The sequence below is a fragment of the Athene noctua genome, chromosome 3, assembly GCF_965140245.1.
Source record: "Athene noctua chromosome 3, bAthNoc1.hap1.1, whole genome shotgun sequence".
NCBI lineage: Eukaryota > Metazoa > Chordata > Aves > Strigiformes > Strigidae > Athene > Athene noctua.
Genome location: NC_134039.1, coordinates 30065023 through 30087083, shown reverse-complemented (window position 1 = coordinate 30087083; position 22061 = coordinate 30065023). Strand labels below are relative to the sequence as shown.

The window sequence follows — 22061 nt, the reverse complement described above, 5'->3', positions numbered from 1 at the left end:
CTGGTGTCTTCTTAACCAGGATAGGCTGGAGGCAGGCTTGTGCTGAGGAGCACCCAAGTAGCTCCTTGCAGAAGGACACCTTGTTTGCTAATGGCCCTGGACCAGCCATCTCCAAGAGGAGAAGAGGTGTTGCATGGGCCTTTGCTCCAGCCACCATCAGCTCCCAGCCCAACACTTACCTGTGAAAGGGCCAGAAAAGCCTTTGTGAACCTCTGAGACTAACCGAGGAGGCAGGAAAAAGCCCATTCCAAGCCCTAGAGCATCTCACTGTATTTACAGACAGGTGAAGTGCAAGTCCTAGCAAAAGCCCAGAGCTTATACAGGCAGTGGAAGTGCTGTGCTAAAACTGCATCCTCTAGCAGTGTCTCTGGCAGAGCTGGCCCCAACTGACTTGCTAGAGCAGCTCTTCACACACACATGCATGTTGCACAGCATAGCTCACACCACTCTGCTGCCAAGAAGCACCATATCATAGGCAGAACAAAAGTCAGGTATCTGCAGAGGCTCAGCAGCACCTGTCCTGGGGCATGGCATGCCCTCCCCTGACATCACTACAGATGCAGCTGCTTCTCGTAACCAGCAAAGGGGCACGGTGCCAGGCAAACCCACTTGGTCTGGCTTTTGGCATTAAAGCAGCAAGCACTGGTGTTCCGGGACAAAAAGCAACAGGACATACTTTAACTTGGAACAAACTTTTTTAAAATTTATTTTATAGATCACACCAGCCTGAGTGATCTTTGAATGCTGGTCACAAAAGAGAGATCACACCACCTCCTTTGCATGAACTGAAGTAAACCCTCTTCCAGCTTCAGCAGTCTCCTTCATTTGGAGCACAAGGAATGGAGAAAGAGAAAACCGCCTGCAGCTCCCTGCTCCCCTTAGAAGCAGAGGGCAGTGAAATCAGATACAGTTTGATACTGTGACAGGGCCTGAAGGCAAACCAACCAGGCCCTTGTGCCCTGCTTAGCCACACTTCACACCCCTTCACAATGCGGGTGCTATTAGTGTTGTAGCCGCCTATAGTTCCTCCCTCACCAGGAGAGTGCTGGTATTTAGGCACATGGCTTGGAAAGGACTGTCTGACCTCCCCTTTCCACCCACACTCATGCCATTGCAGTCTCTAAGGCAAAGTACCCCATCTTGAAACCACATTCCTCACCTCTCCTGTGCTGCTTAATGCTTTTGTAGTGCTGGTGCTGGCACTGGGAGACATGCTGTCCCCCCTCCTCAAGCCTGCTGTTGCTCAGCTGGCTTGAAAGCCTACTTCAAATTGCAAGGTGAACTGGAATGAACTCCACACAGGTGCCACAGAGTGAGAAACAGGAACAACTTGCTAAGGAGGGACACAAACTCTTCAGTTTCCCTCTAATTAAAATAGAAGTCCTTCACTGGAGGAGGAAGCCCTCAAAGAAACTGAGGCTGACAACACCTGCTGGGGAGAGCAACGATTTGCTGAGGATGCCACCTTCTCTCTCAAAATGCTACCATGATCCCACAGCTCACCACAAGCCAGCAAAGGATAACACCTGTCCTCACAGAGCCTAGCAAAGAGGCAGAGTTAGAAGAAAAAGAGATCAAAATAAGTAGGGAATTGATCACTTGCACAACCCAGGGTTAAAAAACGTATAAAGTTAATTCATAGACTGTCCTTGCAGGGCCTTCCTGGAGAGGCCACTATTTGTCATTAAAAAAAATACAAGCTTAAAAAAAAATTAAAGTCATAAAAATTACCACATACTTCCAAAACTGAAAGCACTTTTTAAGATCTGGTACCAACTCATCATTGCCCTCTTCAGCCAAGAGGGAAGATGACAAATCCTATCTCTGCCATGGCAAAGTTTGGCCAGTGAGTTCCAGATGATTTGGAGAAATCTTGTGGGTAAATAGAATCAAAAGGTCTTGTTTGCCTGGTGTCTCTGTTCCAAAGGTATATTACCACCTGTGATCTCTGTCCGTCAAGGTGAGAAGGCTTTCTCTGGCTCAAGGGATGGACTGAGTGTTCCTGCACTATGTTCTTAATACTGTCAATTGAGTTGCTGCAGCCTTGAGAGGCAGGTTAGATTTGCTCCAGTGTGCACTGAACAAACAATAGGAAAAGCAGCATGATGGGAAGGGGAACTGGATAGGCAAATGACTGCCCATTTCATTCTGTCTCTAATTAAAAACTTAAGTGCTATCAATGTATTTGAGAAGGCTATTTAGTATAGGATTCCTTAACATCAAGAACTGCTTTCCTATTTGTTTCCCTCTTAGATCTCCAACTAATAAACTTTCTTACCATCTCCTTCAAACTTCAGCCACTACAACATTAAATTAAACCCAATAGTTTAAGAAAGATGGAGAGCATACAGAAACATATTTGGCACAGAGCCACAGTGGTGAGGAAACAATGCCCTATGGAGCCATCCTAAGCAATGTGTTTTAACCTTTGCAAGTCTGAAATTTCAGACATCAGATAACTCCTGGATCTGAGACAGCACATAGGAGGAGAGCAGCAAGTCCTGCAGACAGAATGGGGTGAGGGAGGAGGGAGGCAGCTAACTGGCTCCTCGCAGTTCTATCCAGACTCTCATCTTCATGCACACAGAATATAATAAAAACTAATAAGAATAAAAACTAAGCCCATGATGTACAAAAATGTGTCGATAGGGGGAGGAGGAAGGTGTCAGTTACTCAGTTCCGTGTGTTTTATCACCTTCATTAGCTTATAAATTATGCTCCTCTCCATCGCTTCCTTCAGGGAGGAGGGACAATTCTGCAGCCAATCAGCTGGGATGGGTTTTGGTTTAAGCTGCGCTGGATCTTTTGGATAAGAAATGAAGGAAAGGGGAGGAATTCCTCAGAGGAGGAGTAAGAAATTCAGCAGCCACTGGCAGGAGTCACACAGGCTCCCTGAGATTTCACTTTATGGCGCTGACCCCCACGTCGCCGGCCTCCTCCTCCAGCTTTTGACTGAAAAACAAGAAGTTACACTTTAGTGTGCGGTAACCTCTGAACCAGAGTATCAACACAGCAGGAGTTCAAATGGATCACACACATGTTCAGACAGCAGGAGGGCAGTTGTGACTGATCAGCTTCCTACCACTGCAGGAAAGAGATAAAGCAGACACACACATCATGAAGGAAGGAGGAGAGACAGATACATCATGACGTTCAGCCCTTCAAGCTGAGCAGGATCTGATTTCCCAATTTTCTGAATGCTTCACTCCCATGAGAGTCAGCAGATGCCATGGGGTTCGACATCCAGGAAATCGAGGTCTCAGGCTCCCCTGGCTTTGTGCAGAACAGGAGAGCCCCCCGTCCCCCTACCAGGGCTCTCTTGCTAACCTGACTCTGTTCCCACTCTCAGGCCAGCAAGCCCACCCTTATTTTTTAAAGCAGCCAAATACCTTATTGCCCTCACGGATGTGGGGCTCTTCATCCAGCGCAGGCTGAGGGGAAGCAGCAAGGAGAGAGAGGCAGAGGTAAGCAAGAACAAAAGCAACACAAACTCTCAGGGGGAGAAACAAAACAAAGAGCAAGCTGGGAGCACTACTTACAATCACAGTGACGCTACAAGAAGACAAGGAGGAGATGGGAGATCGGTAAGAAGCCGCGGGCATATGCAAAGGGAGAGAACCCCTGTCAGAGGGACGGCCCTCTTCCAGCAGCCAACCTGGCTCAAGAGGGTGAGATTTGACCAATGGTAACCAAGACAGCTAAAATTAAAGAGGGGGTCTCTTGACAGAGTCAGTTCCTGAACCTTTTCACTTACTAGGTTAAGTACACTAAAAGGAGAAAACCTTACTTCTACCAGTAATGAAGCTGATAAATAGCTCCCAAAGCCTGCAGTTCAAATTGAGTTTCCATTCCTTTCAGACCAGGAAGGCTAGGTATCATTCTTGGACAAGCTGAGCTGAGAAGTCCTAACCAACAAAACAACCTGGACAAATTTCTCTAGAAAGAGATAAGCCTTTCCTTCTCCTTGGACATCTCCATCCTCCCTCCTTGACAGGGCAAACGATACTGATACTACTACTTAGGCTGTAATTTCTCTGGCATAAGGATGTTCTGCCTCTCAGACAGCACAGACCCATTCTGTGACCGATTGTTAGAGGCTTCACTAGTTCAGCTCCTGGGTATATGGAGATGCTCTCTCACTGTGAGCACAGACAAGCAGTGAAACAGGTTGCCGAGGGAGGTTGTGCAGTCCTCCTCCTTGGAGGTTTTCAAGACATGACTGGACAAAACCCTGAGTACCTGGTCTGACCTCACAGCTAATCCTACTTAGAGCAGGAGGTCAGACTAAACACTTCCCCAGGTCTAACCTGAATTGTCCCAGGACCCTAAGCTGTAGGCTGCTGACACATCAGTCATGAGAAGTCATCCAGTGATCAGAGAATTCTGATTTCTGCTGTAAGACGACCTATATTTCCATTTGTTTCTGTTACACATTGAATCCCAAGGTAAGTTCAAGAGTATGAGGGGATAATGCTTGTGCTTTACAGTGTCCCTCCTCCAACAGACTAAACCAGGATGCAAACAGCTAGGACAGGCATTATATTTTCCTCACTTACCAATGGTTGCAGAGCAGTAGGTGTCAGTGGCGCTACAGCTGTTGAGGGGGCCTCGTCCCCAGCTAGTGGGCCTCCAGCTGCTGTCCCAGCTGGGGGAACACCATCCTCTCGTTTTGTAACAGCTCCCTTCTTGGTTGACTGCATCTTGATCTGCTGTGGCTTGGAGTTCATTGGTGAGTTATTGGTGGTCTGAAGTAACTGCAAATTACAAAGGGAGAGGCCAAAATCAGCGTTAAAAATAGCTAGGCCAATATGGCAAGGTTCAATGCTGCTTTTTAATAAAAAGCTTTGAGAGAACTGATACCAATAGTCATTGGGAGACGAATGCAGCAACAGCTGTTCAAAGAAATCTAGCCCTCAGGAACGCTTACAGGGTAGAAAGGGCCACTTGGCTGAGGTGACACTTTGCCCTCCTTGATATGACTCAAAGGGACCAGTTACAAGCTGTCAGAAAAAGACCAAGCTATAGGAACCCGAGGCATGTGACTCACCCTGCTGTGACTCACCCCCCACTTTCACATTCCCTCATTCACACTACCTAAGACCCACCACATGACAAAGTACATTGGTCATCTACAACCCATGTTTGTGATCAAAGGATGCCCTCTTCCCTCAGTTTTCCAGAGCTAACCAGATTCTCCTGCTGGCTTCTCAGTGCCAGAAGTAGCTAATGGGCAAAAGGTAGTCAGACTCTTCAGCCTTTACCTTAGTGATGGTACCCACAGCTTTGGTGCGGCCTTCACGGAAGACCAGACGCTGGTCTATATGCAAATATTCCGGGGTTTTGATGAAGCGAAAGTGCACGGTGGCTTTGTCCCCCGTCCGCAGGCAGTCTTTGTCCATGCTGAGAATTGTGGCTGTCTGACGGATGCTGCCACAATGCACTGCGAATGTAATGCACAAAGGCTTTCAACAGCCAGTGCTATTAGTGACATAAGCTTCAGCCAGACATCTAAGGCAGCTCTTGCTACTATACAGCTAACAGCACTGAGTTTGGAATGTAAAAATCTACTGTGTACCAAAGGCTATATAGGTCACACGGCTGCGTTTGTTCAGTCCTCAAAAAGAAAACATATATAAGCTAGAACAGTTGCCTTCAAACAGAGACTTTCCTGAAGCATCCTCAACAGAATCCTACATGCCAAGCAGCCAGGCTAGAGGGCAGGACCTAAAATGAGTCTCTCAGCATTTGAAGCTGAAGAATCTGTGCAGCATGGAGATCTAGCTCAGGCAGGCTCCAAGTACATTTGGAGTCACACATCTCCTTTTTACTTACAGCCTTCACCACTCTCCACTGTCAGCTCCCTCCCCTCTCTCTAATGTATTGAGAAAGGTCAAACCAGGAACTACGGCTTATATTTAGGCTGACAGAGCCACTGGGAGAAAAATTATCTCAGGCTAGAGCTGATATGTTACCACTGGGAAACAAAGATAAGACAACACAGAGACACATACCCATGGCCTGATATCGTGGGCTGATGGTGGTGGGGTGATGGAGCACCAGAATCTCTGCTTCAAACTCCCACGATGCTTGTGGATTCAGGCGGGGTGACACCATTACCATGCCTTTCCGGATGGAAGAACGCTTGATCTGAAAAGCAGAGACACAAAAAACCTTAGCATGAGTCTCCAGGGAAGAAATTTGCTTCTCTGGCTGACTGCATCCAGAAGGATCCTAAGGGATTTCACAGATATTAACTTGTGCTCACCAAAAGGCAAAGCCAGAGCTGTCTAGCACTATGTACGATGTTATGTAAAGGCTGCAAAAATTAAGTTCAGCTGAAGTTTCTAAGGAAGCTTTAGCTATAGTGCTGGGAATGCTGGACACTGACACAAAAGTTTTAACTCATTGATCCTTTAAAAGCAAAACATACATTCTGGGTGCACATTACCCAAGCAGATGATCTCTCCAAAAGCATAACACCTGTTAACACAAAATTTTAAGACTGAACACATGAAAATTGGTATAGCTATATCCTCTTAAAATCAGTGTAGCTTCTATTGACAGAAACCTTTCGCCAGAGGAGTCACATCAAATTTTGCTTATTTTTAAACCCCAAATCACGCAGCTAGTCCTATAAGTTGAGAAGAACAGTGTAAATACCCTGCCTAGGCCACCAATGCAGTTGAAGCACAAGACGAGACTTTTCTCTGCTTTGTTACACATCTCTAACACTATTCCTCATTCCAGCTGAACTAACTCTAAGAGCACTCTAAAATTAGGAGAGCAGTTCCTGTTCTGGGAGTCTAGAGCAGATCACCTCACCTTTTTCAAAGCAAAGGAGGCAGTCTGGCCTCCCCGCACTTCTTTGACGGGCATTCTCTTGCGGTGGATGGACTTGACAGCAATCGGTAGGAAGTTGCCAAGGGGATCTGGCCCCAGCAGCAGGGTGTCATTTAGCTTGATCAGGCCTCTCAGTGTTGTCCCAGACACAACTGTTCCTACACCCTATGCCAAAAAAGAAAGAACAGTAATTGGGGTTACTTGACCATGCTAGCAGAAGAGCTCTAGAACTCATCTCTCTAGGGAACATGCCTTCTTCAACCTGAAAGAGGAAGCAGAAAATTCTTCCAAATACCAGGCCCCTTACCGGGACAGAGTAAGTATCATCTATCTGGAATTCTGCTGGCTCTTCTTCCCTGTAACTGGTCCGTGGAGACAAGAGATTAAGAAACATCTTCAGCAAATCTAGGTTCTCCCCGGTGACATTTGAAATCTGGAAAATTGGGCACATCCTATAAAGGAAAATTGATGAAAATGGAGTTAGTTCACCTCTGTGCCTGGAATTCCACATGTAGGGAGACATCCAAAATCTTGGGACTGAATTCAATACACAGTGCTAGGAAGGGAGAGCCTTCTTCAAGCAGTCAGATGCACAACACCCCATGTTTGAAAACCTGCAACATTGCCTCTGCCTTCTAATGGCATTCAGGAATAGGTGTAAGGTTCTAGGATTGAAGGAAGCCGAATACCCTGCCATCTTCTGCAGACTGCCCAGAAGCAGCCTCTCATTTCTGTCTGAGAGGGGAACACAAGCAGGTCAATCTCAGAATCAACACATTCTTATGGAATCAACACACCACATGGCAGATGCAACCTTCACACATCTAGACAATGGGACTCTCTTTCTGAATCTTCTCACCCAGTCTCCAAGTAGGATTGAAAGAGAAACAACTCTCCTCTACTCCCGTTACCTCTCTGAGCTGAAGTTGGAGGCTGTTACAATGACATCATCCTTGCTCTGTACCAGCACGGGAATCTTCCTGCACCCTGGGGACTTCAGCAGTCGCTGTAACAGCTTCAGGGTTTCTTAAAGGGTGAAATGAATATTGTTAGGGCAGCATCTCCTGTCTTTACAAATCGCTTTTGTGGGGTCTCTCCCCAAAGGGAGACTGATGCTCTTGCCACAAATAGACAGGAGAAGATGGCTAAAGGTGCGTGAGTGAGACTGAGTTTGCTGCAGCCCAGGTGGGACTTAGGAGCCATTCCATCTTCGACTTCATGCCAGCTAGCCTGCTGCCAAGCAACACCGTACATGAACAGACATACATTTTTGCATCTGCAAATGCAATGCTGTGAACTAGACATTTTACAGCTGTCTATTAAGTAGCTTTGAGCACTTACAAGGTATTTCCTCTTCCTATAAAGGATTTTTCATTTAAATATTTGAGAATATGTGAATGAGAAATCAGTTTGGACCAAACCAACCTCAACACACCTTCCCTGGCGATCAACCTGCCCTAGAAGGTTAGAGAAGCATGAAAGAGGTAAAGATCACCATCACAGACTAGGACAGTGTAGGTGGACCAGATCCAGAAATAAATATCTAGGGACAAATCTCATGGCTCCTAACCTTGATCTTTTGTCTCTTTTTAATTTATTTTTCTAAGACTCGTAACTATCAGCCAGCAGGGACATTACCTGATGCACTAGCATCAGCGTCCTGCAAAGTACCTCACAATAAATGAAAAAAAAAAAAAGGCTAGGAAGAGCTTAAAAGATCGAATCATTTATATTCTACAATTGTCATCCAATTAGATGGTTTTGTGAACAAATGATTGCCTATGGGAAAGTAATGTTTTGGATACAGAAACACAAACATCTAAATCATGCCATCTGCTCTTTACAGATACACTTGAGCCAAATATTGTGTCTATTTAATTTAAACAGAACATGACACATGAGTGGCTTCTCCCAAGAGCAGCTCTTCTCTCCTCACACCAAGCCAAATGTTCTCCTTCCTTCCCAATTACTGTCTTATGGTTGGGCCTTACATTTATTTGCCAAACATCTATTATAGAGACATTCAGATTATCTTCTGATCACGTGTCTGTTTACATGAAACATATTTAGGATTTTTACAATAATGAACTAACCACAGACAGTACCAGGAGCATTCACATTCCTGATTATCAAAAAAAGCATTCCTTGAATTAAACATAGCATGTTCCTGAATGAAACAAATGAATTTTAAAAGGTGAGAGTTAGTCACAGCCTGAAAAATGTCAAGCATAAGTTAAAGGGACACTGCTTGGGTTAGAGGTGCTGCTTAAACTGCTGCTGAGCAAAAAAGGTCACTAGTCCCTACTGCTCACTGCCATTCCTGCTTGTGTCTAGTCTAGTCCTGCTACCATAGCCCACATAAACAGCTGATTTGAACCATGATTTATTAAGTGTTGGTCAGTTGTTCAGACAGAGGAAGGAGCTGCTGTAGTTATGCCCGCATATCTGAGAAGTGCCCAGGTGAGCAGGGTGTAAAAAGCATCTGCGCTTTCACTTAACAGCTGCTGGAGAACAAGTTTAATCACAGCTGAAGAACACATCCAAACTGTGGGCAAGGAGGAAAGCAGCTTTCAAGAGAACTTCCAGACTTTCAGACTCTCCCCCCAGAGAGAAAGAAAAGGCATAACACCCACTCTATGCTTCTCCCCTTAGAACTTAATTAAGCAAAACCCTTGGGTTGCCCAGCTGAGTCCCCAAACTCAGATAATTTTGTAATAGTGACATCGACTGAACTGCCTGCAAAATGGGCAGGGGAAAAGGATAGATTTCTGGAAGGTGTTTAAGATGAAGTCAAAACTAGATAAAGCAGCTTTCCTCCAGCAGTAATTCCTCAACCCAAGCAGAGGACAACAGCACATACAGAGGTAAGAAATAGCCCTGGATAGCGCTTGTAGGACTCACCTTGCAGGATGTTGGCAGGGCACATGTCAATCTTGGTCACCACAACAAAGACAGGAACATTAAGTGCAAGCGCCAGGCCCAAGTGCTCCTTGGTCATTCCAACTATCCCAGCATTACTGCCAACCTACACCAGGGATACAAGATACAGTGATGCAAATGTTCTTCCTGCAGTGAGCTGGGTTACAGAGAAGGTCTTGTGTCAGACATGCAGTAGGCCATGTTTAGGTTTGAAGATGCATCATTGGGACTGTATGAGCAGACCCAGCTCATTTCAAATGCTGTTGGACACTGGCTAAGGGCTCATTGCTCCTCAATTTTAGCAAGGTGTTCTGGGTTTTGGAATCTTTCCATTTTCAGGAACCATACATCTTGGGCCTGTCTGAGACTGACAGTCCTGAGGCACTTGCCTTAGAGCCCTGGCTAAATATCCACAATGGCTACTGCTCTCTACCTCTGGGAGATGCTGCCTCCCTCCACAACCCCACAGGGACTTTGCAATAGGAAAGAAGTTTAGGCTGTTAAAGCTCTGAATAGCCCTGCTCCTGCTGGTAGTGTACATCTTTCTTGCTACCTACCATAAGCATGCAGAAGTCAGGTAAATGGCCAGTCATGCCAAAGACGGTGGTTTTCAGGTACTTTTCATGACCAGCCAGGTCAATGAAAGTAATGACCTTCGTGGATTTCTCACAGATCTTTGTCCATTCCAAGCTGCCACCATGGCTGTCAGGCTTGTTCACCACGTTGCCCTCACTGTCGAAGCCCAGAATGTCATTGCCCACGCTGCTGGTGCGACCTGACTCAATCTCATGCTTATGGCGGAAGAGCTTTTGCCGAGCAAAGCCTCGGCCATTGTCTAGTTCGCCATGTGTCAACACACCTAGCAATGTGCTCTTTCCTGCATCCACATTGCCAACCACTGCTACCCTGGAGGGGAAAGGAAAAAGGAACCTGGTGAAATCTGATACCTGAAGAAACAAACAAGCAATCAAAAAAAAACCCCAACAAAACAAACACCACTGCTCCTGCAAATAAGTAAGTTTTTTCTCCCTAACCTCCAAATAAAGTTTCAAAAATGTTAGACCTTCACAAGCACAGCACAGATTCTTTCACAGTTATTAGTTAACAGAGGAGATCCCAGACTGGGGACTGGGATGTGGAAGACAGTGAAAACATGTCACTGATGTGCAGAACACAGTCAGCTAAGCCCAGCATTGTCTGATGCCATACAGAATATCTCTCCTCCAACCCCTAGCCTCTGCAATCCAACATATACACTGTGGCAATTCAAAAGAAAGGCTAAATCCCAACTTAGTTTAGAATACCTCTGCCTTTCTAATATTCTTCATGTTGCAATAGCCCCAGGTGCTAGGGAAAGCATAGAAACTTAAATTGGCGTTCCCAGAAAAGAAAAAGCTCAAACAAAAATGAAACGTTTTAGGGGAAAGCCCTCTCCTAACACCAATCTCCTTCCTTGTTTCTGAGGAAGGTGGCTATTACAGCTGTTGGCAGATGTTGGAAATCCATTCCATCCAGGTCTGGGCAGACTCTCATGTTACACAAGCTATTATATGTGCATTAAAAGGTGACTTGGATGATCAGAGTCTTGGAATAGAACTGAAGCCCTAGTCAAAAGTATTGTATTCCAGCCACGTGCATACATGTACACACAGAGACACGTGCACATGTGACTCCCTACTGGGATTCTAGTCCACAAAAGATCCCTATCACCCAGACAGCAACAGCCCTCAGCTAAACACAGGCAAACCTCCACAAACAGTTTGTTCACAAAAGGGACAGCAACAACAAAAAGGCAATTTCATTAACAAGGAGTGGTCAAGCTCAGTTCCCTTTATTGGGTAGCTACAACACCCAGACTCGAATCAGCGTTGCTGGTTCAGCATCATGGACTGCTCACAGGGTAAAAATGCAGCTGAGCTGCTAACTAACCCTGTCCCCACCCAGCTTCTCACCTGACCTCCAGGAAGTCGTTGTCACCCACTCGTTTCCGAACGAGGTAGTCGCGCACCTTGCCCCCTGCCTCCTGGTGCTCCCGTAGGAGGATCACATCTGCCTCAATCTGCTCTGCCATACTCTTCAACGTGGCATAGGACGCTTCCATGTCTGCCTCACTCAGACCATATTCAGTCCCATCTAGTATGATGTGAGGAGACAAAGGACAGTCAGTGAGCACCACCTTGCAACGGCCAGCGCCGATGTCATTCTGCCTGGGACTTCCACACCACCCAGGATTTATATGTGGACTGGAGATGTCAGCCATGTAAACAGAACAAGCACCCTTTGCCCAAAATAAAAAAGGACGGTCTTCACTCTAAGTCTTAAAAGATACTAGAAAACCACCATCTTTCATCTAGAGGAGTTTTCTTCACAGTTTCTACAAGCAAATACTTAGGGATTGGTAAAACACATTTCTAAGTCCCTTACTTCACATGTGTGCAATTTCCTTCAGTCAGACAAAGTATCTCCTCTGGCAGTAACAAGTGATGAGGAAAAGGCTGAGGTGCTAATGTCTTCTTTGCCTCAGTCTTTAATGACAAGACTAGTTGTACTGAGGGAATTCAGCCTCCTCAGCCAGAAGGCAGGGACTGGGAGAATGACCCCCACACACACATTCCAGGAGGAGATAGTCCATGACCTGCTGCATCACACAGACATACACACGTCTAAGGGACCAGATGGGATACACCCGAGGGTGCTGAAGGAGCTGGCTGGGGTGCTCGCCAAGCCGCTTTCCATCATTTACCAGCAGTCCTGGCTGACCGGGGAGGTCCCAACTGATTGGAAATTGGCCAATGTGACACCCACATATAAGAAGGGTCAGAAGGATGATCCAGGAAATTACAGGCCTGTCAGCTTGACTTCGGTGCCAGGGAAACTGATGGAGCAGCTCATCCTGAGTGCCATCACACAACACATGCGGGACAACCAGATGGTCAGGCCCAGTCAGCAGGGGTTTATGAAAGGCAGGTCCTGCTTGACAAACCTGATCTCCTTCTACGACAGGGCGACCTGCTTATTTGATGAGGGAAAGGCTGTGGATGTTGTCTACCTTGACTTTAGTAAGGCCTTTGACACCGTTTCCCACAGCATTCTCCTGGTGAAACTGGCTGCTCGTGGCTTGGATGGGCACACGCTTTGCTGGATAAAAACCTGGCTGGATGGCCGGGCCCAAAGAGTTGTGGTGAATGGAGTTAAATCCGGTTGGCAGCCGGTCACGAGTGGTGTCCCCCAGGGCTCGGTGTTGGGGCCACTCCTGTTTAACATCTTTATTGATGATCTGGATGAGGGGATCGAGTGCACCCTCAGTCAGTTTGCAGATGACACCCAGTTGGGTGGGAGTGTTGATCTGCTCGAGGGTAGGGAGGCTCTGCAGAGAGACCTGGACAGGCTGGAGCCATGGGCTGAGGCCAACTGCAGGAGTTTCAATAAGGCCAAATGCCGGGGGCTGCCCTTGGGCCACAACAACCCCCAGCAGCGCTACAGGCTTGGGGAGGAGTGGCTGGAGAGCTGCCAGTCAGAGAGGGACCTGGGGGTGCTGATTGACAGCCGGCTGAACAGGAGCCAGCAGTGTGCCCAGGTGGCCAAGAAGGCCAATGGCATCCTGGCTTGTGTCAGCAATAGCGTGGCCAGCAGGGACAGGGAAGGGATCTTACCCCTGTACTCAGCATTGGTGAGGCCACACCTCAATTCCTGTGTTCAGTTTTGGGCCCATCACTCCAAAAAGGACATTGAATGACTCGAGCATGTCCAGAGAAGGGCAACGGAGCTGGTGCAGGGTCTGGAGCACAGGCTGTAAGAGGAGCGGCTGAGGGAACTTGGATTGTTTAGTCTGGAGAAGAGGAGGCTGAGGGGAGACCTCATCAGCTACCTGAAAGGAGGTTGCAGAGAGCTGGGGATGAGTGTTTTTAACCAAGCGATAGGAGAAGAGGGAATGGCCTCAAGTTGCACCAGGGAAGGTTTAGACTGAATATTAGGAAGCATTTCTTTACAGAACGGGTTGTTGGGCGTTGGAATGGGCTGCCCAGGGAGGTGGTGGAATCCCCATCCCTGGAGGAGTCAGGCTGACATAGTGCTGAGGGATCTGGTGTAGTTGGGAACGGTCAGTGCGAGGTTAATGGTTGGACTGGATGATCTTCAAGGTCTTTTCTAACCTAGATGATTCTGTGATTGCTATAAAGGGAGAAGCACTAACAAAAGAAAAGCTCTGACTGAAATAGCACCACAATTAACCAGTGAATGTGGGACCAATTTAAACAATCAGCTTATTTTATTTATAAAACCACATCCCAAATGCACATTTTCTGCAAGTCTGGTCTGCATAGCAATTTCTTTAGCCCCCACATACTCCAATTAAAACAATGTTTTTGGCATGTCTCACTGCCTTCATTCTGGCACTTGAAAGAAATGCTGACAGCATATGAGTCCAGAAAAAAACAAGGAGGCACTGCTGCCTCTGAACAGCCCACCCAGGCAAAGAGCTGACAGTCAGAGCAAGCCAGGGGCCAACCACAGCTCTCAGTTTCTCTCCTAACCCAGGTGCAGAGAAGCTGCACAGATTTCAGGCCAGAATCTCCTCTGTGGGTAAAAAAAACAACAAACAAAGGTGGAGAGCCACACAGTACCTGGATGACCAAAGCTATTGCTGTGTGCACATTCATATGCATGGCTGACTCATCAGCTGGTAAGCAGTAACTGCAGTGTGCACGAACTAATCAGCATTTTAACTACTGCACAGCTCTACAACAAGTAGAGCTGCTGGGTGATTTCCAGACTAGCTCATAACCTGGCTGAGAAGCTGCTGAGGTGGTGGGGAAAACAAAAAGCACCAGTGCTGGGGTCTTGGGTCATAGAAGGGGAATGTGATGTGGAGGAGAGGAGAGGGTAAGAGAGAAGGAGAAAGGGAAGGGTCACTACTGATGAAGCAGTGAGCTTCCTGGCAGTCTTCACTCACTTCTCAGTCATCGGAGTTGGATATCCAGGATGATCAAAATCATAGACACTGACTGAACGAGAAGGGCACTTCACAGGGATATCACGATTTTTTCCTGCTGGCTATTGTTTCCAATTTACAGAAAAGATCCCCACCTCCCTTGACTATGCAGCAACCCAAAATGAAGTCAGAAGTTTTCGCTCATATTTTAAGAAACGAATGCCTACTTCTAAGCACATCATTGCAACAACCAGCAGTTAACATCCTCACAGGGTATCCTAGAAGAAAAAGCAGTTACTAGCCTGACTAGCTAGATCTCTGCTGCAGATATGGTTATCCCAAACACCAACTACATGTGGGAAGTTCACTTGGAGGCAAGAGCATTATCCCCAGGATATTGGCTGCATGGCCATCTAATCCTGACCTCTCTTCTATGTCAGCTGCTTCACAAGACACCAAGAAAATCCAAAAAGTTCAGAGGTAGCTTTCCCCTCATTATTTCATCCAACCCTGGCACTGACGACCTGGTTTATGTATTCTTCCTCAAACATAGTCACTAGTAGAATGTCTGATCATAACAACTTGATATCCAATATATTTGAAACATGCCATTAGCCTTATGATAGCCATAGACAATTTTTTTGCATTCAGAAAATAAAATTCAATTTCAAAGCAAGGCCACGTTCAATATTATTTTACCAGCATCAGGTGCAAATATTCAAAGTGTGAAAAAGAACAAAAAGGTAACCCATGCTGACTGCTAAAATCTAACACTACTGCAGCCACACCCAAGTTAATACGACAATAAAGGCCTCATGCTGAGAAAATGGAAACCTTTCTCTCCATAGTACAGACACACATTAACAGAGAAAGTCAGCAGCATATATTTTGGCTATCTGATATATCTTAAATACATTCCTGTGGGGTGAAAATATTGTTATTTACAATGGAGAAGTAAACAAAACCAGACAGAACAAGACCTCCACCAGACATTGAGGATGTCTGTACTAAAACTGCTACTATAATTTAAAATCCTTCCTCTTTTCCTGGTGTGCCCAGAAAATTTATGCCTTATTTCCAAAATAATAGTTTTATAATACTTGTCTCATTTTATACAAAAAATATGCTTAGCTCCATTACATAAGACAGTTGCTGGCAGGGATAAATCAATCTGTCCCACACGTTATGCTGTACTTCATGGTTTCCAAGTTATTCCGGAGAAGTACTAGCTTCAGCAGCAGTCCAGTTAGATGAACTAGCTTTTTCTTATCATTTTAATGTTTTTGTGGTTTTTCTGAGGAAGCTATACTCACCTGATCCTTGCCCAATGACATAAATAGTCTCCCCACATCCCTCATCAATTCTCTCTGACATCTGCTGGAGCAAACTGTCATACTGCTCTGAAGTTGGACTCACCATCACCAGCTGGAAAAAAGATTAAATATCCATTTGCAGATGTCAAACAAACAATTTCAAAGCCAGTTTCAGTTACAAGGACAATCAATCCATGTGTTTTATTGAAAGAGAAGGGCTTTTTTTCAAGGACCACTTTCTGGTGGTTTGGTTTTGGATTTTTTTTTTTATTAAACCATCTTCACTGACAGCTATTTTCTTGTGACACTACACAAGGTTATTTGTCTGAGCTCAGAGTTAATTTATGTTGGAAGAGATACTTCAAAGCAAGTAAGAATACATAACATCTCATTTTGAAGTAACCAATGTTTAAAACCACATTTAAGTGACCTCCCACTTCTACTTCTGTGTAATACATGTTTCTGTGCAAGGAAAACAAAAAGGGGAGGAGATATTTTCTCTAAAGAAACTCCTTAGCTGGGTACTCCACAGTCTCTGCTGCACAGTGCTGCTGCTCCCTCAAAGCATCAGGACAGCCAGAGGAAGCCAGCCAGACCTCACGGCAGAGCACACCTAGGCACCAAAACCTAGAGCATCTCATAAGCCTTTCACATACTTGATCTCCCCTTTTGTTTTCTGAGGGGGCAGAGGGGAAGGAGAGAACATGAATAAGCATTATTTTCAAACTCCTAACAAAACTTTAGGTACTTTATGCTACAGTGCTGAGAGGCAGACATACAAGGCAGTTTGTACGAGCATATATATGGACATTTCACCAGCAGAGAGCTGCAGTTTTGCAAGCCAGCAGCTGTGTTACCAACAAGGTTTGACTGCAGTTATTCCAACAACCACAACTTCCTTTGCCCTTCCCTGCAGAGGTATCAAGAGAAGGAAAAAGTAGACAGAAACAAAGAGGAAAAGGAGGACAAGACAGTGCTTCAGGAAGGATTTTTCTTAGAACAGAATGGTGTAGAACTTTCTGGCAAAAACCTGTTTCGCTCATACAGTACTGGTGAGGACACTCGCACAGAATGGCCACAGTGGTGCCATGGCAGTGGCAAACCAAGGAGACCTTCATCACCCATTGAGGACCAATTGGCTACCTGCTTGCTGGCTCCCTCCACAGTTACAAATCTGTTGGTGGTCAAGCATCCTGGTACAGTGGCTCAACAGCTGTTGTGATTGAGATACCCGTTTCTGTTAAAAAGGCACTTTTAGTAAGAGTTGTAAAGGGTATCACCTACTGATAGGCCTATGAGTAGCATGCCTGTACCACACTATAACAGACAGTGAAATCCATACTTCCACTAGCTGTCCACACACACATTCCAAAATCATGCCCAGAAAGATGTACCTCCCTTCGCTACACACTAAGGCCAGTCTGAAACCTGTGCTAGATTTACCCAAAATATATGGTTTACAGCAGTTCACAACAGTTACACCTTCAAGCCTGCCCAACATTCTCTAACACAGCGTGACTGCTAGCACAGCTAACACTATGTGCACTCAAGAAAGAACTACCTTTACCACCTACTACTACTACATAGTTGATAAAGCCCTTTATTAAAAATGTAAAGCGTAAGGGAATCCAAAACCACACAAATACCACCTAAGCAAAACTAGAGCAATGCATGCATCTAGAAATCTGAAGCATAGGCAGCAAGTGCTGGTTAAAAGGTTTAAGGCAGCCAAAGCAACACTTTCCTTGAATGCTAAGGGTCACACAGAACATGTATGCATCTTCAAGGGCCTGGCAAGAGAGACAATCACCTTCATGTGCCTCTTTTAGACACATGCCCTACCTAAGCCTTTTAACTACTTGGCACAGTATGCAAAGAGTAGCAAAGCACTCCCATTGGAAGGCCACACAGTCTCTCTGTTTCATGCTCCAAAAGACTGACTTTTGCCTTTATGAGTTGTTCTTTCAGTTTTGTTTTCTTCTTAAAGGAGACCATAGGATATAAATGTATTGAGAGGGAAATCAGCAGCTGTTCAGAGGCTTGATCAGGACAGGAATGGAAGACTGTGTTGACGTGTAGGCCTTGTTTCACCCAACAAGCACTTTCAGGAATTCCTGGAAGCACAGCAGACAGGCTCACTGTTTAGGCTAGGGTGCCAGCACTGGACAGGGACTCAGGAAGATCTATTAAGTAGCCTGTCATACACATAAAGATCAATAAAATAACAGAGGCCACCAGTGTACAGGCATGCTAACTTCAGTTTCTTCAAGTCTCATCACCAGCTTCATTCTTCTATGAGTTCAAATGCTTCAGCAGTGTGAGTGGGCAGGGTATTGTCTAAAGGGGATGTTTCACCTGAGCAGCTTGCTGTAGCCTTTCTTCATGGTGCCAGGCAGGATGGCTGGGAGCTCAAACAGCATGGTACCCACACACACACACACATCAGCTCAAAACACTGTTACCCCACCCTGAGCTTCCACTGCCATGCAAAGGTGCTCCCGAAGGGTGTTCCAGTGGTAGCCTGCCCCCAAAGCCTACCCTGGGGCTGATGAAGCTTACAGCTGATATAGTGGGACGTCAAGAGAAGGGTGTGTAGAACAAATACAGCTTTCATGGATCACACCTTTCAATGCCGTTCAGTATTACTAACAGCTGTTTCTGCAGCTCGCAGCCCCCAGCCAGTTCTGCAGTTTCCTAGGTCACTGCAAGACTTTACTTGCTGTTTTGAAGATCTCTTTAGCTAGCTTCCTGGACAGAAGGAGCCTGTCCTTTGCCATCTCCTTGGTCGGAGAGAGGCCCTCCATCTTGGCCTCTCTACTTTTTTTGCTCTTCACCTTTGAGCAATCCCCTCCATGCTTGCACTACATATTCCTGTTTCCATAGGTTTTCACAAAATCAAAAATTTTTCGTTTTGTTCCTTCCACTTTGCCAGGCATTGAGCAGTTAACAGTAGGAGCCATGTGGGTCTAGCAACCTCAGATTTCCTATAGAGCAAAAAAGTAACAACCAGTTATTGCTTTATTCTCATGACCGCAGAAGGAAATATATCTCACAAGTTTGAGATGCCATTTTTAAAGTTCCTTCCCTATCTCTGGGGAGAGGTGGCTTCTCCTCCCTTTCCTCTGATCAGTTTTGGGATTAATATACACCAGAGCTGAGCAACAGCTACAGCTCTGTGAGCTTACTCCAAGAGGACAAGTTGGACTATGCCATTCTGTACTGTCCAACAGCAAGCAAGAGCCCATATTAATTAACAGCAATTTCAAGACACTGGTGAGACTGAGCTCAGGTTATATCAGCACTACTACAGGCAGTCCTTACAAAAGCAGCATCCCATATCCATGAGGCAGACTATAAAGATTAAGGCCAAACCAAATACTACGTGGTACATAGTGCTGCTCTTTATTGGAATAACACAGCCTGACATAGGGAAGTCAGGGGAAAAGCACCTTCTGTAATGTCATATTTTGCTTTCTGTTTCATGTGGACATACATAATTCAAGTGCTATTAATGATCTGTTGTCAACATAGACCTAATGTAAGTATCAGCTTCACTAATAGCCTGGTGCAATATTGTTTTGACCTGAAAGATGATTACTACTGCATTGTGTTAGTGCTGAAGGGAAAACAAACACCCATTAAGATGGCCATGATAATGAATTTGTGCTGATGAATGGAACTGTTTGCTTGCCCAGCTGACAAGGTGCACTCAATAACTGAATCCCAAAGTGTTCCTCTCTAAAAAGAGCACACATTACAATGAACACACTGGGGGAGGACTGGGAGAAAAGTATGTAACACCACGAGGGTGTGGGTCAGACCAGGACAGAAGCAGCAACCAGCAAACAAACTGACTGCAGTGGGTATCACCATTTTAAGCTGGAATTGGAGGGCAGCAGTTCAACTGGGAAGACAGAAAAGATGGGGGGTTCGGAGGGCAGGTTAGTTACTGCATTCTCACCATATGGGATCCCTGTTTTGAGCACATCGCAGGAGACTAACTTGGAGAGATGGGGCAGAGCTCCATCTTAGCTATCATCCAAGATGGGGATGAATAAAAAGGTCTAGGGAAAAGACAGCAGGTGTACACTGCTGTACAGAAAATTAACTTATAATAAAGGTGAAAAAAATGCTTACCTATCATCTTCATAGTGCCTGCAGATTTCTATGAATGGAAGACAGGCTGAAAACACATTCATCAGAGTTTTGGTCATGTTCTTGGCTGTCAAGAAGCAGTGACACAGCCTTCGGCATCCTCCTGGGCCCTCTTCCACATCAGCCACATCCAAGACAAAGCACAGATCGATACTGGCATCCTGTATCAAAATCTTGTCCAGCTCATTAAGGCACGAACAGGTGGCTCGACAGATACCGCATGTTTGATTTCTGTCCTTTACTATCTTATAGGACATCTTCATAACATTGGTTTTAATATAGTACCACGTTGTAAAATATCTGGTCACCCCCTCAAAAACAAATGTTTCCACATCCACACACCACAGTTCCTCTTCTCTCCATTTCTCCACAGAGGGCAAGAAAATCCAGAACTTGGGAACAACTCCAGTTGGAAGCATGAAGAGGAGGGATAGCAGAAAAACAGGAGGAAGCACCAGCTGTGCTGACTTCTGGATCACACAGTTACAAGTGGACCAAATCAAGTTTTCAGGAGACTTTTAGAGTGTGAGATAGCATGACAATACAGCAAACCCTTGGCAGCAAAAGGTATACAGTTTATCAGCTAACTGGGAAAAAACAGAAGATGGTGTGGAAAGGCTGCTAATGCAGCCTGTGGTGGTGGACTCTGGCATGCACATATTACTACAATGTACTTTCCTGCAAGATGGAAGTGAGAATGGAATCTAACAGAAATAAGACGACCACACAATTTTGTCACTTGCATCCTAGCAAGGAACTGTGTAAGGTGAACAAACCTTTTTGTGTTGACGTAACCTGGTTTGCAAGAGCAAGACACCCTTTGTAGCTGAGCCCTTGTGCTCAGAAGTTACAAGCTCTGACCTGCTTTCAAGATTGTGAAAAAGCCCCAGGAACTAGTATGACTGGCAGCAAAGATTAACTACAGAGAACCAGCACAGAGGAAAAACGTTAGTGAGACGTTAAATCAGCTGTCAACTTCAAACCCTGCTCTTGCTGAGAGGATGCAACACCCGCTGCAGGCGCTTCCCCGGGGAACCGAGGAGGGGAAGGAGCAGGGCAGACAAGCCTGCCAGCACCCTCCTTTCCCGGCCAGGGCACAGCTCGCTCTCAGCTCTTCATAGGTCAACTTTACTGCGCTCCTCCCGGCCGCCTCCCCAAGGCACGGCGGGCTCTGTCGCCCAGCCCTCCGAGCCCGGCCGGGTGATGCCGGGACGAGGGGGAGCCCCCGGGATGCAACTCCAGCCCGCAAGGAAGCCCCGCGGTGACACCCTCACCCCGGCGGAGGCAGACGGGCCCCCCAGTTCCTCGCTCTCCTGAGGTGAGGGGAGAGGAGCGGCGAGCGGAAGGGCTGGCCCTGGCTCTCGGGCTGCCCCGCGGAGCAGCCCCATGGGCAAGGCAACCGCCAGCGGAGAGGGCAGCGCGGGGTTTGGTGAGGTGATGGTGCTCGCCGCCACCCGCCCCCCCGCCGGGCCTACCTTACTGGTGAGGTCGATCTCGGGCTCGCCGTTGAGCGCCTCACCGTCCTCGGCGTCGAAGGCGGCGCGGAGAGGACATGCGGCCGCTGCTACGCGAGGTCCCCCGCCTGGGGAGCCGGGCTCCGGGGCAAACATACAGGCCGGCACCGGGGAGCTCCCCATTGGGGAACGGCTCCGCTCCGCCGCCGCCGCCATCTTCCCTGCCCCAGCCCTCCTTCCCCACCCACCTCCCCTCCCCGCGCCCGCCCCTCCGCTCCAGGAGGCGCGGCGGCCCCGCCCCCAGTCCACCAAGGCGGTGCCAGCCAATCACCGGCGGAGAAAAGGAGGCGATTAGCCTGTAGCCATGATAACAGCGGGCGGGTTCATTGTTATTTATGAGGGAGGGCCACGCCTCCGTAAAGCGCGCGAAGCCAATGGGAGAACTACTGC

At 46.6% G+C, this 22061-nt stretch overlaps 1 protein-coding gene across 2 annotated transcripts; it reads right to left on the bottom strand.

The window, feature by feature from the left end:
• Positions 1–676: 676 nt before the first annotated feature.
• GTPBP1 (GTP binding protein 1) lies at positions 677–21834 on the bottom strand. Of its 2 annotated transcripts, XM_074902501.1 has the most exons (13): positions 21633–21834; positions 16003–16114; positions 11712–11892; positions 10317–10665; positions 9742–9865; positions 7752–7866; positions 7148–7292; positions 6823–7005; positions 6012–6147; positions 5262–5440; positions 4557–4754; positions 3390–3431; positions 677–2952 (listed from the first exon to the last, which is right to left on the bottom strand). In XM_074902501.1, exons 1-13 carry the CDS (start codon positions 21825–21827, stop codon positions 2860–2862), a joined length of 2052 nt encoding a protein of 683 aa, XP_074758602.1. In that variant the 5' UTR covers positions 21828–21834; the 3' UTR covers positions 677–2859. The 2 variants fall into 2 exon arrangements, with proteins under 2 accessions (XP_074758602.1, XP_074758603.1); XM_074902502.1 differs by lacking the exon at positions 3390–3431.
• Positions 21835–22061: the final 227 nt, after the last annotated feature.

Excerpts from the sequence above, each read along its gene's own strand:
- GTPBP1 (XM_074902501.1), bottom strand. The coding sequence starts at position 21,827 with ATGGCGGCGGCGGCGGAGCGGAGCCGTTCCCCAATGGGGAGCTCCCCG. Across the intron at positions 9,866-10,316 it reads CTGACTTCTGCATGCTTATG|GTTGGCAGTAATGCTGGGAT; the intron begins GTAGGTAGCAAG and ends TCCCTGGTGTAG. Across the intron at positions 7,867-9,741 it reads CCCTGCCAACATCCTGCAAG|AAACCCTGAAGCTGTTACAG; the intron begins GTGAGTCCTACA and ends TCACCCTTTAAG.